We start from the raw sequence: 18,075 nt of genomic DNA, 5'->3' as shown, positions 1-18,075 counted from the left end.
AATACAGATGTAATATTATCGTCTACTGAACTCATTCAACATGATTTCACAGGAATGTCACTTTCTCCTTGAATCTAGATTCCACGTGCTCCAGGCTTTGGTGAGGAGATTCACTCTGCAGTGTATGGTAGGTTTGATTTAGTGGTCGGTGTGAGCCATTTGCCAGTTTACAGTGAGGACCGCCTCTTTGAGACACATTTGTCAGGGGGCCTCTGTCATACTCCATCATGTAACTTGAGTTGTTGTGAATGCTACTGTATTGCGGTGAAAGAAGTGGGCTTGTCATCAAAAAGTTAATGGAGTGCACGGCTTACTCTGAATTTGTCGGAGATTAAAAATGAATGCTGTTTTGAGCAAAACTGAGGAATGTTTTAAGAGATAAATGTACTGTGATTATTCTCAGGAAAATGTTACCATCATACTATTTTACTTACTGTATTGATATCTAATTTTGAATTTTAGAATGTTGATGTCGTGAATAATCCAAATGCAAATAGATAGATTTTCAATATGTTATGTAAAAAAAAGACATTTCTGCCACCTATGCTGCATATAGAAAATGAACACATCATTCCATTTGTGTTAATTTACTCAGTGTAAGGAAATAACAGAGTGGGACAAATGAATACACATGTGATACATGTAATTTACCTCTTCATGAACTCATACATTACGGAGTACCCGCTGGTCAGGCTCCTCCTCCCATTCAGCTCGATGCTCACTATGCTTCATTCATAAAATCGTGTATGGTAAGAAAACAACAACAACATGTTTCTCTCAAACAATTGTTAAAATATTTCAGGAATTAGCTCTTACAGTACAATAATTTAAATAATAATTTAATTTATTTTCAAAAGGATGGCATGGTATTGACACATTCTCAACAAACACCAACAACAGATTACTTTAGCTAAATTCTAACAAGAACTTGTCTTTGTCACTGAGAAATCTATGGATGTTTTAAAATTGGATAAATGAATTTGTCCCACTTAAAATAAAGAGGGCAGGTATCGCCCGTTTGACCTACAGTGTGTCTGGACTGAATGTAAACCCATTTTAATCAATTGTTATTGTAATAAACAAGTGTTTAAGCTCTTTTTCATGACATGTTTTCTTTTAGGCTCCACTTACACTGGGTGGGCTGTCCTGTCATGACGCATGAGGCAGGTGCTGAAAAAGCCAGTCAGCAGGGTAGTTCCCTGAAGTGAAATGGTGAAACACTTTCGACCACTCATGGTTAAATCTATTTGTGTCGTCAAACAAACAAACATATACAATGAGGATAAAAGAGCCTGCGGTCCACCAGGAGTAGACGGGGGACGAGCAGACAGATGAGGCGTCGCGCTCGTTCGGTCTCCCAGAGATACAAATCATCTTCGAGCATCAGACCTAACTTCTTGTGACCCACCTTTGTCGTGAAGCGAGAGTGTGTTTCTCGGGGGAGCACATAGCAGGGCCGCCTTTAACTTAATTTGAACAAATGGCCTGACGTTGACTGTTCATCCCAAGAACGCAGCGCCAGCTCATTTTCTGGATCACTCCGAATGAGCGGATCGCAGCAGGCTCACTGGTAGTCCCAGATTACACTGTTACAATACACAGTGTGATGCATTGCTCCGGAGTCTCTCACGCCGGATCCTGCACAGTACTAGAACCAGCCCCCTTCTCTGTGAGATGGCCTACACCCCCCTTTTTTGTCCAAACTCTCATTCTTTCATTAAACTATTTAAAATGCAAATTACACTCAATTCCCCCACTGGCAGTCTGCTGCTGTTGTAACACACATGGCCTGAACCATGCAGGTTCCATTCGCTCTCAGCAGCCACATGGAGGGAAAGGTGCGTTTGTTTCACGTCAACGCAATGACGAGCAGAGCGCATCATATGTGAACAGACCGGACGTCACCATGCGACAGCACACCCCACTTTTTTTAATCATTTCATTTGTTATTTATTTGGGTCGTTAATTAGCTGCGTGAGGATGAGTTAACATTCCTCAACCCCCGTCTCTGTCCGTTAACGGTTAACCACTTTTCAATCCATGGCAGATTGCCGCTGCGTAAAAGCGAAAGCGAAACTCTTCTCCCTGCCCTTGGTTTCGTTTTCTAATAACACAAAGGCTGAGGCTGTATCCTGGCTGCAGAGAGATGCAGTCTGCGACAACAGCCGTTGGTAAGTGTTTTGTTCTGTGCGTGTGCTCGTTAGTTTACGCGGATGGAACGGCATCGGTTGGTCCGAGGTCCAACGCGCGTAAGGTTACGCGTGAAAAGACCGCGAGTCTCCTCGGTATCCTTGAACGACCTCGGCTCGGTGGCATTTAAGGATAATCTGTCAGATGTAATCATCTTTTATTACATTTAAATGTGTATGACCCTTCCAGACGAGTTTTTTTTGTTGTTGTTGTAATTGAACAATATGTAATGATTTGAGTTCGTCATAAATTGTGTTTATTCGTGTACGGGACAGTGCACATGAAGGAACGCTGCTCTGAAAGTGCCAGAACTATAGCCAGGCGGCAATTTTGAAGCCTTAGTCCCTAAACAGGTTTTGCAAAGTCATCCTAAAATGGGATAAATAAAAAAAATAAAAAAATATGGATATATATATATGGATATCTGGATATATATCTGGATCTACAAAGGAAGGAAATTCCCCTGCATCGGTTGCACAGGAAACTGTAGTTTCCAGTTGTTGATGATCATGATGATGATAGTTATGTGTGTGTGTGTGCGTGTGTGTGTGTTTATGGTTACAATTTCCTGAATAATAGCCACTAGCCACCTTTTAGTTTGAATCGGTGTTGCTTATTCATGTTGCAGATTCTTCCTCAGCTAAAGCTGATCATGTGCGAGAAAAAGCTACTGCGTGATTTTTTTGTGGGGGGGCTTGTGTTTTTAATGTTTGCTCTTTTTGCACATCAGCCAATGGAGTCTGACCATGGATGGTGACGTCGACCCCGACGACGAAAACGTGAACTCCGTCTTGGCTCAGGAAACCCTGGAACTGTGCCACATCCTCAGCGGTCAGCCGCCCACCGTCATAGGGGAGTTGTGCCAAATGATGCCCAGCGGTTCTGCGTGGGACATCAGCGACCAGCCGGTGGCGGCCACTGTCAAAGCCATGTTGGAGTATTTCAGCGAGGCCAACGCAGCAGACTGCCGCAACTTCCTCCAAAGCATGTGCCTCCTGTGCGAGAATATCCCCATGCGCCTGGAGTCCAGACTCATGTCAGTGGCCGGATATGCAAACAGTGAGTATGAAATGAAGCACCGTTCACTCTATGAGAGCATCTGTCAGTGTTGAGGCGGCCTACACGCAGGCCTGAACCGACTGTAATACACAGCAGCAATGGTCCTTTTGAGAGGAGGAAACAAATGGGGGTGATATGAAATAAAAATGAATGTCTATGAGTTGTAAAAGTGTCATTTAACAAAAACGACGCAAGGCAGAAATTGTGGCTATATTCCCCTAAGTGGGTTGAAGTGGGTTTTTCTTCTTGTGGCTACAGATGGAAATGTAATGGTGTTACATTACAGCACAGGGATCAGTGCAGTCAAGTGGAAATGCCGGGGTCTTTATTTTGCAGTGGACAAAATAAAAGTCCCAGATGCACTGTACTTTTGTCAAATACTAACTCATACTAGTCACAAAAACCTGCCCCTTCTACCCGAATGACTTGATATTCGGCCGTTCAGTCGATGCCAAAATACAATTTTTTTGCCGCAGAACCGGTTTCTCCGAGGAGGAAAGAAAACGTTTGTTGACGTTTGCCCTCCTCCTCGTCTGCCGTGTGCGAGCTCCTGCTTGCACGTGTGTCTGTGTGTAAAGAGGATATTCGATAGTTTTCTTTTCTTTTATTCAGTATTGTATTGTTGTTGACTTGGTGCTGCTCTTTGCATATTGAGCACACACACACACCAGCTCTCCGAAGAAAATGGGGTTTTCCAGGGGGATTGCACAAATTAGATACAGATAGATTAGATAGATTCAATGATAGAGATTCCTGATCATTGTTTACCCATTATTTTTCATGTCTTTATAAAAAAAAATGTATCTATAATAATAATTTTTTTGTCATTATTGCAACTGAATCTCTCTCATCTGTAAATGTTTTACAGTCAATCACCAGTCTTCTTTCTTTAGGGAGACAGGTTAAAGGAGTTCCTTAATTTCTTTAAATTCTACATTATTCCATGCTCTTTATTTGGTTGACAGTAAAATGCTCCACATCGCAATAGTCAGTAAATCGTATCACTTTCTTTTCTCTGTTGGGTCTCTTTGGGAATCCCCGTGAATAAGAAAACCGAAAGTGAGCGCCTAAAAATTGTAGTTACAAAATATTCAAAACTCTTTCAGTGCAGTAGCATTAGCCTCTTTTTGTGTATTGTCTATAGTATTTGCCCAGTATCTGATGTCTTGTATGTGGGGTTTTTTTCTGAACTGCAGATGTTTGTGAAAATCCTAGTCCTGGTGTGACGAAGGAAGAGCCGCCATCGCCGCGTTCAGAGCTGCAGCTCGTCAAACGGCCACGGATTGGTAGAACTTTACACACAACACTTCCCCCTTGTTCCACTGCAGCTTCATTCACACGCACAAACCTACCTGCTCATTGAATTATGTACAGAATTGAATATAGTGTTGCAGAACCAGAACCATGCTGTAGTAAGCAATAAAAAATAAATCCACCTACGCCCTAAACTGAGCACAGTGAGCGCAACCCTAGACAACTTAGTGAAGTTTGTTTCGTGATTTTCTTTTTAAACATGTGACGTCTATGAACTAAATCCGCAGAGTCAGAGATTGCGTGTGTCACGAGCTGCCATTTAACATTTTTTGGAGATTTTTATCCAGTACTTACTATGCACGTCATTAAGGTTAATCGTTTTGCATGCACCTTTCATACCCTGTGACATACAGCAGCAGAAATAGGTGATGACATATCAACAGCAGTAGCACGTGTTGCTATAGGCACCAACATCAAGACGTCACCATAAAACTGCTAACCGAGTTTGCCTACGTAGTAAAAACCAAAAGAGAAAGTCAATTGGAAGCTTTCGTTCCACAGCAGGTGGTTGAGTGTGGGAGTAAACTCAGGAATGTGAACTATTCTCCTTTTACTGGGCAATAAATTACCAGGGCCAACCAAGTGCTCGTGATGAGGTGTGTGCGATCCAAAACCAGTTCTTGAGAGGCACTTAAAAAAACCATTTCATTTTGCTTTTGTTAGATAAGTGGTTTGGATTTTATGAGGGATTTTATTTGTCAGAAAAAAACTCGCAGATGGTTCCAACCCTAAATAATGACAGTTCTTGTAAAGGGACTTTTCAAATTGTTGTGTCAACAAAGCAACTTCACGTGACTTCTTCCTCAAAGAAACGGCCCTCTACCAATACTCTGGGGTGTTTTGTCTTTGGATGTGCTCTATCTACAGACCACTGGGAGCACTACATTGGTGCAGTGACGCGTTCGCTGCTGAGGAGGTGGGAGCGACTGAGCGGGGCCCTGGTGAAGGAGGTCCAGCTGGAGAACGTGTGGGTCAACCCGAGAACAGCCAACAGAGGCAGGGACAGACCTGACCAGACCCCGGGGCCGACGGACAGAGGGAGCAGAACCCCGGGTCAGCATGACTTCCTCTTCCTACTATTGTACACCGAGTGCCTGCTTGTGGTCTGATTTTCAGTTGAACACAGAAATATGTACACTATATGTTCGTGTGGTTTATAGAATGAAAAAAAACTAAAAACATTAACAGGGTGAAAGAGGAAAATAACACGCAACCAAGAAAAAAAGTTTTAGGAGTATTAGGGCCATATTGAGGGGAAAAAAAAATTCTGACATGTCAAGAAAAAGGTTTTATCATTATTAGAATAAAATCGTAATTGAGAAAAAAGTTATAATATTAGAAGAATAAAGTTGTAATTTAATGAGAAAAATTCGAAGTCCTGATACTGTGATGCTGATGTACTGTAAGATTAAGTATTTTGTCATTTGTGAATCCTACTCTAAAGTATAACTAAACGAGTTGCTCCACGTTCCTCATTTTAACGTCAGCGACAGGCTGGTCTTCTGATATCCCCCCTCTAAAATGACACGGCGCCTCAAATTACAACTTCATTCTCCTAAACTTTTGACTTAATTCTTGTAATATTACATTGTTATTCCCTATGTTTTCTCTTTAAGTGGCTCTAATACTTGGTCGCAAGACATAAAGCTTCCATGACATGTGCATTATTAAATTCTGTTGTGCACTAACTAAACACACGTCTTTCACTAAACTCAGAGCCTGATGGGGATTTTGGCTCTTTGGAGTCGAGAGTGACGCTGGAGACTTTCCTCCAAGGATGTGCAGGAAAGGTCACGGTCGTCGCTGGCCCGGCTGGATCGGGGAAAACTCTGCTGATGTCTTGCTTGGGGCAGCAGTGGGCACATGGACTTGTAAGTTCAAAAATATTTGCATCGCGAGGGATAAAGTGTGCTGATGTGATGGATTGTTGTTGGGCAGATAAAAACGTTACTATTATTTTTTAATGGGAAGAATCAGCTACTGAAAAAAACAACAAGTGAAAAGTTTATATTTTCTCATCTTTGGGGTAATGAAACAAAAGTATATATAGGTTTCTGATATCTGCCATCAAGTGGGAACTGCACCACTTCATTTATGTTACACAGCTTGTTGAGTCAGGGCAAAATGTGTCAACAGGAAACCATTTTTATTTTGACACACAACATTATGAGCAACTTAACTCATAAGGAACCAGCACAAACAAATACATGGCAGCTCCCAAAAAATTCACCAATTTGCAAAGTCAGTTTTTAGATGTTGGCGATCATCACTGCCTTTAAGAAAATTATGTGATGACACTGTACTGTATTGGTCGCCCAAACATGGCTCCAGGCTGCATATGCAAGCAATTTTTTTTACAAGCATACGAAAAAAATGCAAAACCTGCAGGAACTAGATGCTAGATGCAGGAACTAGACATTTGAGACAATACACAAAACACAACGTGATATTTTCCAAATGCAGAGCTGTCAGCTGTCTTTTAAGCTTCAGACAGCACGCACAATGAGAACAGGATTTGTTGTATTTTGGAATTGGAATTTGGAATTTTTTCCTTATTGGACAGTATTATTTTCTCCCCTTTGCCTGTGATTCATTGCCCTCACGCTCTTCTGTCATCCAGGGCCCAGTCCCTTCGTCGTACCTGTTTGTCCTGCTGGAGTTTCGTCTGCTCAATCTACTGTCCAGCCCTCTGTCCCTGTCTGAGCTGCTATTCCGACACTACCTCCCTCCCAAAGGGGAAGACGACGACGACGTAAAGGTATATGCCTGTAGCGTTACTAGAACAGTGCCTTCTTACATTAGGACTTTTCTCATGTTAAATGTATAGACTGTATATGAAAAATGGACCTAGTCACCGGGTCTGGAAAATGAAGCCAACGCGGAAGTCCCTGAAGCCTGTATTCTCTGGAATCACCAGCAGAGGGCGACTCCACTGGTTGCAAAAAGAAGTCAGTTTCTATAGAAGTCTATGACCTTACTAATATTGGAGCATGGCTACAGCGTGATTGACAGCCGGAACCGTCCAATCGGCGCATGGTTGCAAGTGTAGGTGGGCGTGGAGTGGACGAGCTCTCGGTTGCAAAGAAAACCAACATGCCGCTGGTCAAAAGGCGAAAACTTTTTCTTCAATGCGGCGGTTCACAAACCAAAGAGTGACGTCACGGTGGGTTGACACTTGGTTAAATGTGAAAGTAGCTTTTTTTCTAAGAATTTTATTTGGCTTTTTTTCCTATCATTCGACAATTAGTGGACACAGACATTAATAAATGTGGAGTACGTCATGCAACTAATTCCACTGGCTGGGACTGGAAAAATGTTGACGTTGGGAGATATATCTACCATATGTATTACTTAACCCGGGCATCTTAAATCAGCTGATGACATTATTATAATAAATGCATTATCAGTAAGTCCCTTAATGAAATGCGCAGGCCATGTAAGGGACAGTATTTGTAAAAATGTGTGGCGCCAGGACTTGTTCCTATCTGTAAAACTCTAAATTCTCCAAAGAATTCAGGTTCAGAAGTTGAATGAAGTCGCTGTGGTGTTTGGTGTTACTTGAAGACCACACTTTTGTGTTATAAACAACTGTTACTAACAAATCAATGCCACTGATACTTTTCATTAGGGTGAACTGATCGTTTTTTTCCTGTCGTTCTTTGTCCTACACATGTTCTGCGTTCGGCCAGAGAGCTATCGTGGATTACCTCCTGTCCAATCCAGCGCAAAGCTGTTGGGTGCTCGACGGCTACGATGAGTTTTACAGCAAACTCTCCGGACCAGAGGTGCAGGGAGAACGGCTGGACCCAGAAAAGCCGCTGCCAGTGGCCGACCTCATCTCAGGGCTGTTGAATCGTCAGCTTCTTCCGGGATGCACTGTGCTGGTCACCTGTCGCGTACGTGACGTCATGGATTTGGAGGGCGTGTCTGATAAAGTGGGGCAGCTGCTGGGGTGGGACAGCCAGGAGATCAAGGACTATGTGGACGACTTCTTTGGAGTCAAAGGTAAAAATGTCCTCCTCCTGTTCAACATCAAGTGTTCTCCAGTTTTGTACCTGGAGCGGATTAACACATTGTTGGGTTGATTAGGGGGAAGCGTAGGCTCCTGGGCATCCAGCAGGGCGTTGAATCAAGAGGAACTGGACTTTTTTTGGATTGGGAGGAAGATGGTGTCACAGACCTTCTCCTCTGTTGAGGGATGGTTTCTCCATTTTTACATGAATGGCTTCCTTTACTCCTCTTTCAAACCTTCCGTATCTTCAGAGGAGTTTTACAACGGGAGTAAAAGATTCTCTCAAATTGTGAACACTCCCAGTCTAAAAGTAACAAACATCCTGCAGCACAAGTCGGTTGTAAATTAAACCGTTTGTCCAGTGGAGATAACGTTATGTAACGTTTTATCACACACAGGCAGCCTCTCTACACACACACACACACACACACACACACACACACACACACACACACACACACACACACACAGAGACAGACAGACAGTCTGTGTGTGTGTGTGTGTGTGTGTGGGTGTGTGTGTGTGTGTGTGTCACTGTGTTGTCTCTCTGTCTCACTCTCACCTGTGACTTAACGTCCACGTCTCTGTCTTATGCCTTCGCGCATTTGGCAATATCTCAGGTAACGCTTTGAAGGAATATCTTCAAATTTGGCACAAAGGTTCCCCTCGAACTCAAAGATGAACTGATTCGATTTTTGCCGATCAAAGGTCATTGTGACCTAGCGAAACACAATTCAAACACAACCAAAACTCAATAATTCATGCACTGATTGTGACATAATGTATATATCGTGGACTCAATAATTGGTGTAAAAACTTGGTGAAGTTTGTCTTAGTATGGACTCCAAAACAAAAAATGAAAGTTAGTGTTGAGGCGACTGATATGAGTCATACTCGTACAATGCAATTTCCTTCTCCCCCAGTGCAAGTGAAAGTGACAGTTTGAAGTTGCAAATTGCACCAGATGCAACAATACTCAGAGGGGCAGGCAGAACATGGCTACACAGTGTTTCAGAAGAGGTTGAATCAATGGACTTTAACTTGTTTATATCTCATCTCCAAAGGTGATTCAGCAAACAGAGCCTTCGGGGGGCAGGCGGCAGATCTCCTCCTTTCCAGTCAACACCTCCTCGCCATGTCATGCCTCCCAGCCCTCTGCAACATCTGCTGCATCTGTCTGAAGCATCTGCTGCTGGAAGAGAAAGAGGGGGGGGCAAAAGTACAAGACAGGGGTGGTGAGACGAGAGGAAAAGACGCCGAAAAGAAACCGGAAGGTGTGCAGATTGCAGGAGAAAGGAAAGAGAGCGGTGAAGACTTGATAACGGACGGGACAAATGGAAGAACTCAGGTCCAGATACCCTCCACCCTCACCCCGGTCCAGATACCCTCCACTCTCACCCAGGTCCAGACACCCTCCACTCTCAGCCAGGTCCAGATACCCTCCACTCTCAGCCAGGTCCAGATACCCTCCACTCTCAGCCAGGTCCAGATACCCTCCACTCTCAGCCAGGTCCAGATACCCTCCACTCTCAGCCAGGTCCAGATACCCTCCACCCTCACCCTGGTCCAGATACCCTCCACTCTCACCCAGGTCCAGAAACCCTCCACCCTCAGCCAGGTCCAGACACCCTCCACTCTCAGCCAGGTCCAGATACCCTCCACCCTCACCCTGGTCCAGATACCCTCCACTCTCACCCAGGTCCAGATACCCTCCACTCTCAGCCAGGTCCAGATACCCTCCACTCTCAGCCAGGTCCAGATACCCTCCACCCTCACCCCGGTCCAGATACCCTCCACTCTCACCCAGGTCCAGATACCCTCCACTCTCAGCCAGGTCCAGATACCCTCCACTCTCAGCCAGGTCTACCTCAATGTTCTCTGTGCATTTCTGAGCCGCAATTCTGCTAAAGGAGGAAAAACTGGCAAGGCGAAGACCTCGAAACCTCCACACAGGTATCGATCGAGCATTAATACCGTTTTTACACCACCAATATGTGACACACACATTTTCAATTAGTCTTAAATAAAAAAAGTAGGAGTTCATCTTACTGTAATACAAACAGGGTAGATAAGAAAAACACTAAGAATAGAATAGAATAGAATGACTGTTTAGAAATAGTGTGATGAAAATTGGAGGGAAATTCTTGTTTAAAATCCAACAAAACACACAACCAATAAATATGAGACTAATAAATACTTTAATATATATGTGGTTACCTATAATATCTTCATGTCTCATAGTTACTTCTCCGTTTGAACCAAGTTTTCACTTTCTTCATTTGATTACATCATGCACAAATGATGTTGGTTAAATTAGGATTAGATAAAAAATTAATTTGTAAAACTTTTTTTTCTGCAGGCCGTCCACCCTGAGCTGGTACCGATCTGAAATATGTGAGCTAAGTCAACTGGCCTGGAGAGGTTTAGAGAAGAGCAAGATCCTCTTCTTGGAAGAGGATATCCCTCGCAGTGTTTTGGACTTTTCCATCAGGACAGGGCTGCTCTCACAGGTCAGACATGGTGAATGTTCATATCTGTGGGTGCGTAAACTCAGAAGCCGATGCTTGTTGTTAATGGAGGTGTGTTTGGCCACCGGCCCACTTCCTTTGAGTCACGACTTGGTTCACACTCGGTGCTTCACAGCGCACAAGTCACGATAAACGATGCGTTTTTGTCCCCGTCCTCTCCGAAGGTGGAGCTCAGACTCGAGAGTGGGACGCTTGCCCGCGCCTACTGCTTCATCCATCTGACAGTACAGGAGTTTTTGGCCGCGCTCAGGATCATGACCAGTGCTGACGTGAGTGACGCGCAGCTCAAGAAAAGGTAATTCAGAAAATGTTTTCATGCAATAAAGTTCGAAATTAACAAAATGTTAAAGCAAATCATATCAGGTGAACTCAAACCTGTGCTGCTTACACTCGTCTAATACAAACAGAGCCACATAGCTTAAGCTTGAAATATCGTTGCAATAACAAGAGGAATAATGCTTAATTCTATTAAAACATGAACCAAATTCCCAAATGTCTCCTAAATCATGACTGTGTTTAGAGGCATTTTTTGGAACATCCAGATATGGAAGCAGAAGAGGGGCCATAGGCTCTGACCATACACAGTCGGACTGTGTTCCAGAAATAACTCGAAGCAAGATGAGCCGTGTAAGTTGAGTCCACGGACACATATATGACCCGTCTCCCTAAAAGGAAGTCCGAACACAGCAGTTGAGGGGGGGTGGGGGGTGACGCACCACAAGTGTCAGCTGTCACTCCTTCTTGTGTTTGCCTACAGTATAAATACCAGTCTCCTTTTTTCCCCCATTCCAATAGCATTGATCGAGGTGCTGCTGCTGCCGCCTCATCTGTCAATGTGCAAGAGACCTCAGACTGAAAGTCTGCTTTTTATTCAGTCAGGCCGATGTCAAACTCATGAACCTCAGGATGTTGCTGACGGTTGAAAAGTGACGCACACATTTCCTTCCGGCAGACCAACAAAGAATCATTTCACAGTATCCAATCACCAAAAAGTTCACTTAGATTCCAGAGTCACTGGTTTGCTCCTGTAGGAGTTTTAAAAAAGGAACAGATCATTATTTTCCCACATCATGTTTACTGGTCTCATCTTGCCGGAGAAGCAAGGAGCAGCAGAAAAATAATGTGGGCGTCACACCTTGATAATAAACTAATGAGAACACTATGACGACGCTCTCTGCTCTTCCTCATTGTTCTCTCAGATTTAACCTGAAAACTCGTTGGACGACCAAGTCGGACCAGCGGACGGTCTTCACTGACTCTCTGCACCTGTACGTGTGCGGTCTGGCTTCACAACACTGCGCCCCGGCCTTAGGTGAATTAGCCAGCGCCGGTTGGGTGCAAAAAAGACAAGCCCTCGTTCTGAAACTGCTAAACAAGCTGTGCCACAGCAACGCCCTGACTGGACCCAAGGTAGAATCCGCACAAGTGAAACTTGGTATGGCTACAGCGGGCCGCCATTTCTCTCTTCTGATCCTCCCTTCTTACACATTCCCCAGATACTAGAGCTTTGCCACTGTGTCCAAGAGAGCCAGGACCACCAACTGGCCCGGGAGGTTGTGGGCACGAGAACCACGCTGGAGCTGCGCAACATCCAGCTATTACCCAAAGATATTGATGCCCTGGCTTTTGTGGTTAACTCAGTGGGCGATAGCGGCGTTGGGTTGGACTTTGGAGCGTGCTCCATGGAGCTGGAGTGTTTAGATGTCCTGCCGAGGTGTCGGTTCATTCACCACCTCAGGTAGGCGGACACAAAATCACATTTCAAATCAAAATGACAAATACTGCGGCTGCTATTTTAGATGTATCGTGTGTTGTACGCAGTTGAGTGCAAAGTCAAAGTACACAGGGAATGCGAGGAACTATTTTTGTGACCAGAGGCGCGGTGCACTTAAAAGGGCAGTCGAAAACTGCCGCTGTAATGGATAGGAACGGTGACGTGGAGGTGGTGTTGAGCCGTCAAGAATCTAAAAAAAAACCTTTTGACTGTTTAAGGAGGATTCGCACGGAGGCTTCGGAAAGTTCCGCCCCGCGTTTCCTTTGAAATTCCGCAGATGATTGCCGCCATCTGTCCCGCATACCGTTAAAAAACCCCTCTGCTCTGCACCTCCTGCTGTGACAAACAGGTCAACTCAAAAATAAAACCACCAAGGCAGGAGGTGACCGAGGAAGAGACACATGGCCAGGGCACAAACTGAGCTGAATGTGCACACACTGATTCTACCCGTAAGGAATAGAGCTCAGAGTTGTGCAAAGCACATGACGTGAACAAGCCAGCTGGTGGAAGAAGCATGTCTCAGTCTGCACATCTCAAGGTCTTAGTGCATTTGGTTCCGGTGTCAGTATCACACAGACGGGGAGGGGGAGGAGCTCCGTTCAGGGGCACCTTCTTAATAACTGTACAATAAACTAAGCTGGTGATATAAACACAGCAGCATCAATAATCGTCCTATGAACTACGTAGGAGGTGAACTTCAGTAGATTGAAGCTTATCGATTTTTTAAGTGTCTTTTGTGTCCCGACAAATTTCAGCTTCCGATCGCACATGGAGGCTGTGATCGGTTCTCCTTCTTCTTTCTCACCATTTGTGTGTTGTTGTTTTTAAAGTTTTCGCAGCCGCAAGTACGGCGACAAGTTTGCAGAGAAGCTGTCCTCAGTTTTGCCCGAATTCTCCACCCTGAGAAAACTGGAGTAAGGTTCTCCGCTGCTTTGTCTTTAACTGTCTGGATCACAACTTGCATATTTAGGTTGTCAATTGAAATGGCAATCAATGATGTAATAAATAATAAGAAAATTATTTGTCTCATTTTAAGAATCACAGTCTCTGTTAAATTATTTCAGAATAAAATATGTTCTACCTTTGCACACTTTATTATTTCCAACATGTCTGAATTATGTTTTTATTTTTTAATTTTTTTAATTTAATCTAATATTTATATTTGATATTTTATTACACCTATAACCTTTGTAATGAATTGCAGTACTGAAAGGTTTTGTTGCTGGTTCAACCGTGTCAAGCAAAAGTTCAGAATAATTTGGGTTTATTATTATTATAATCATTATTTTTAGTGATTGACTGATTGTCTATATCCCCTCAAGGTTCTGCGGTTCCAGTCTGACCGCCACAGGAGCAGCGAGTTTGGCGTCCGCTCTGGAGAAGTGTCCAGAAATCACTGAAATCAAGTATGTCGTATGTTTTCTGTCTCTCATGTACAACATTAATTTCACCACTAAATTAAATTACACAAATCTGACGCCAAGCTTTTGGTTTTTGTGTCGGAAGTTTAAGTGACAACAGCCTGAAAGACGAAGGCATCAAACACGTTGCCGACATCTTCGCCAAACTACCGAGACTGGCGTCTGTGATGTGTGTATTTTTTTCATCCAATAAATTCAATTCAATTTTCATCTGTGGCTTTTTGATCCAAAGTTTCTGTGCACAACATTTTTTGTTTCTTCTTGCGTCTGTGCAACTTGCAGGGTGAGTCGAAACAACAGCTCTCTGACAACAGTGGACTATCTCGTCGGGAAAATGTCGTCATGTTTCAACATCCAGCGTGTTCACGCAGAGTATGACCACACACACACACACACACACACACAACTGCAGGCATCTTTATTTTTGCAGGATGTATCACCGAGACCATACCGTACTTTCCAAAGTCTGAAAATTGTTACACAACTTTTTATTTTGCAGTGCGATGAAGGAAGTGACGGTGACTTTCTCTCAAAACTCCGATATGGACAGGTGAGTTTGCTTTATGGTCGGGTAAATAAAACTAATAAAACCATAAAGATAAATACTGACCTTACTGAAATGATGCCTTATGTTTCCCCTTCTCATTACTCGTTCCTGTGTCCAGCCATCATAAAAAGTCTGAACCATCCGTCAGGTAAGACTACATTAAGATTCTCATCACATGGTTACCACTTTCCAAAACTTGGCCATTCTCCTTGGAGACCTTTGCTCCCACCTTTGAAGTTCAGTTATGGTTGTTGGCAAAGTGCGTCTACTCCGACTTTTCTTTTTGAAACATTTCCTCTTGGTGAGAAACAGCGTCTGAACCCGTGCCCTCAGAGTTACTGCTGCATCATTACAATGAGCCCCGGACGTCAACCAATCAGCTCAGTTTCCCCTCTGTTTGAACCAAAATTTTGGTTCTCGTGGTTGATCTTTCGGCGTCTTTCCTCTCCAGCTTGTTGAACCAGAAGTGGAACAAGCCTGAGATGCAGAAAGTTGTAAAATCCTTGGCGCGTTGCCCTGCCCTGTCTGTCCTGGAGTGAGTAACCTCTCGAAATGCGTGATACCCTTTACCGCTGATCGAGGAAGAACAATGCACAACTAAATACAATGAAACAGCGTGTAAGTCACTTACAGTTGTATTAACCTGTGCGTGTGTGTGTGTGTGTGTGTGTGTGTGTGTTTCTAGTTTGTCTGGAGGCCAGTGGGATGTGGAAGTTCTAAAAACGCTGACTCAGTTTTTGCCAAAGTTCAACGTCACCGAGAAAATCATGTAAGTCTGGATCTGTGCCAAACTATCCACCACAAAGCACGTGATATAAAACTGACATGAAGCTACAGGTTTCTCTGCATATAAGGCGTGTTATTGCTATGTAATGTGCAATTTAACTAGATTATTCCTAGATATCGAAAAATATGAAAAATACTTAAAAAATGTTCTTACAGTTAATGATCAGAAAATACAACAACAAAAAAACAGTGTTGAGCATCTGTAGACCAAAGAACGTGGGCAGGTTGTCGGTCATCGCTCGTCTTTTCTCAGTCTCAACGACAGCTGCTCTTCAGTGGACGACTTGGTGGTTCTGACGGCGCTGCTGTCCAAACATCCTGCGGTGGTGGAGCTGCACATCAGGTACCAACACACCTGTAATGTGAGGAGCTCCCTGTTGCCATTCCGTCTGCAACTCTCCTGACTCCTGTGTCAGTTCATGTTTGAATTGTACGACGTCCGCCTCCGGCGTTCCGGCGTTTGTGTTGGGTCGTGGCGGCTGTGGCCCGGCACGCGGGGTCGTTCGGCCACCAACCCGACTGTTGGCGGTTCGATCCCAGCTTCCCCCAGTCCACATGCCGTTGTGTCCTTGGGGCAAGACACTTAACCCTAACTTGCCTCAGACGGCTCCTCCGACAGTGTATGGATGTGACAGAAGAACGCGCGGTGACTATCAGCGCTGTGTGAATGGGTGAATGTGACTCTACTCTAAAGTGCTTTGAGTGATCTATGTGACTAGAAAAGCGCTATATAGATACATTCCATTTGTTGTGAAGCTCTGCAGACATGCATAAATGCTCCTACCCCGGATGTTTCTTTATGTTCCAGACTACAGTCTAGTCCAGATCCTGTTCCTGTGTCTATCGTTTTCTCTGGAGGGAGCAAAAGACCCGCAAACACCAAAACACTCTGGTACGTATCAAATCATTAACTCACTTTTTACTGAGCGAAGTATTGTTTTGGCCGTGTCTATGTGTATGTGTGTTTCAGCGCGAGTCACTGCAGTTTTCTGTGAAATGCCATTTGCAAAGTTTTCCATCTCTGATTGGCTTCTGTGTTACATCTGTGTGCTTTTATCCTTGGTCGCCTTTTGAGCTGCGAAGTTGGGTTAATGATTAACGTTGTAGCAGGATGGTGGTTGTCGGTTGAAATGCAGAGATAAAAGTAAAATCACAGACGGATTCATTCGTCCGTGCTCATCTGAAGGGACATGACGATAACGCAGATGGTGTGACTGGTGTTCATGTTGATGATGACGATCATGACGGTAAACATGCAGCTGTCGTCCTCTGTCAGTCTCGGCTGCTGTGGTCTGCTGCACACGGGCCTGACGAGGGTGTTGAGGAGTCTGGGGACGTCCTGTGATCTCGCCGTGCTGGAGTAAGACACACACCCAGACGTGCTCGAAGCTCACACACAATCTGAAAACATCTTCACACACCTTAAAATTGAATATCTGCAAGTAGTCTGCATCTCATTTTCCCATGTATGTATGTATGTATGTATGTATGTATGTATGTATGTATCAGACCAGACCATACAGTTTACATTTCACTCCAATGCAGTGATCCTCAATCTATGTATCTATATATTTTCAGGCAGGTTACTAGTGTGTTTCCTGCTGCGTATTTCCGTCTCGTGTGTGTTTTTCTTGGCTCTGACAATACTGGCACATTCTCTCTTGACAGTTTGTCCAGTAACTGTTTGGGAAACAACGGTCTGAAGAAGCTGCTGGACGTCCTGCCTCATCTTGGCAACATCCGGGAAATTGAGTAAGGCTTTGCACATGACATTTGAAATCATCTTTTTTTTTTTTAAAAAGATTAAAAAAATTGCTCCAAACAAGTAAAAAATGAAAACGGTATTGGTGTGGTTAAGCTAAACAAGTGGCATCAGTTTGTGCCATAGTTTTCTTTTTTTTAGACGGAAACATGGAACTGTTGTACTTGTTGTTTGACTGAGCTGATCTAATCTTGCTATGTTGGCAGAAGCTCGACCTTGAAATGTGCTGACGCCGTCTTCTACGGTTGTAAGTTGTCAAGCATAAATAGCACATGTAAAACTAAATGATGTCCTTCTTGTGTTTGTGTGTGTGTCTCTGTGTGTGTGTGTGTGTGTGTGTGTCTCTGTGTGTGTGTGTGTTTCAGTGCCAGCGACAACGGCATCAGCGTGGAGGGAGTGACGATGTTGGCTGGTGCTCTGTGCTCCTGCGACAACCTGACGGAGATTCACATCAGGTTCTCACCGTTTTACTTTCCAGGCGCTGGCAACAGAGTGGTACACCTGTCAACGTGGCCAGTCGCCAGCTTAACCGGCGGCAGCTGGCTAACGCTGTCAGAACAACACAAATAATGGCCGCTTATTGCAAAAAAAGATGCATATAAATTTGCATAGAGAGGAACTGACTGCGGAGGCGCCGGTCTTAACGTGCCGGACGTGGCTCTGACCGCGTCTCGTTGGTTTT

General features: G+C 44.1%; 1 protein-coding gene across 5 annotated transcripts in view; it reads left to right on the top strand.

The window, feature by feature from the left end:
- The first annotated feature begins 1,920 nt into the window (after positions 1-1,920).
- Positions 1,921-18,075, top strand: part of nlrc5 (NLR family, CARD domain containing 5) — a 31,742-nt gene continuing 15,587 nt past the window's right edge. The window contains exons 1-26 of one of the 5 annotated variants that reach the window (XM_047333176.1): positions 1,921-2,171; positions 2,921-3,249; positions 4,446-4,535; positions 5,431-5,616; positions 6,280-6,434; positions 7,184-7,321; positions 8,253-8,568; positions 9,640-9,923; positions 10,059-10,528; positions 10,935-11,085; positions 11,268-11,398; positions 12,303-12,513; positions 12,600-12,841; positions 13,708-13,791; positions 14,200-14,283; positions 14,384-14,467; positions 14,581-14,670; positions 14,798-14,848; positions 14,964-14,993; positions 15,297-15,380; positions 15,531-15,614; positions 15,885-15,974; positions 16,440-16,523; positions 16,908-16,991; positions 17,300-17,383; positions 17,759-17,848. In XM_047333176.1, coding sequence (XP_047189132.1) covers positions 2,041-2,171; positions 2,921-3,249; positions 4,446-4,535; positions 5,431-5,616; positions 6,280-6,434; positions 7,184-7,321; positions 8,253-8,568; positions 9,640-9,923; positions 10,059-10,528; positions 10,935-11,085; positions 11,268-11,398; positions 12,303-12,513; positions 12,600-12,841; positions 13,708-13,791; positions 14,200-14,283; positions 14,384-14,467; positions 14,581-14,670; positions 14,798-14,848; positions 14,964-14,993; positions 15,297-15,380; positions 15,531-15,614; positions 15,885-15,974; positions 16,440-16,523; positions 16,908-16,991; positions 17,300-17,383; positions 17,759-17,848 — 3,857 coding nt within the window. In that variant the 5' untranslated portion in view covers positions 1,921-2,040. Of the gene's footprint in view, positions 2,172-2,194; positions 2,337-2,920; positions 3,250-4,445; positions 4,536-5,430; positions 5,617-6,279; positions 6,435-7,183; positions 7,322-8,252; positions 8,569-9,639; positions 10,529-10,934; positions 11,086-11,267; positions 11,399-12,302; positions 12,514-12,599; positions 12,842-13,707; positions 13,792-14,199; positions 14,284-14,383; positions 14,468-14,580; positions 14,671-14,797; positions 14,849-14,963; positions 14,994-15,296; positions 15,381-15,530; positions 15,615-15,884; positions 15,975-16,439; positions 16,524-16,907; positions 16,992-17,299; positions 17,384-17,758; positions 17,849-18,075 lie in introns of those variants that run through there. The other 4 variants (XM_035642121.2, XM_035642120.2, XM_035642122.2 and 1 more) reach the window with 4 other exon arrangements.

The sequence above is a fragment of the Scophthalmus maximus genome, chromosome 7 (genome assembly GCF_022379125.1).
Source record: "Scophthalmus maximus strain ysfricsl-2021 chromosome 7, ASM2237912v1, whole genome shotgun sequence".
In the NCBI taxonomy this organism is placed as follows: domain Eukaryota; kingdom Metazoa; phylum Chordata; class Actinopteri; order Pleuronectiformes; family Scophthalmidae; genus Scophthalmus; species Scophthalmus maximus.
This window is presented reverse-complemented; position numbering and strand designations above follow the sequence as displayed.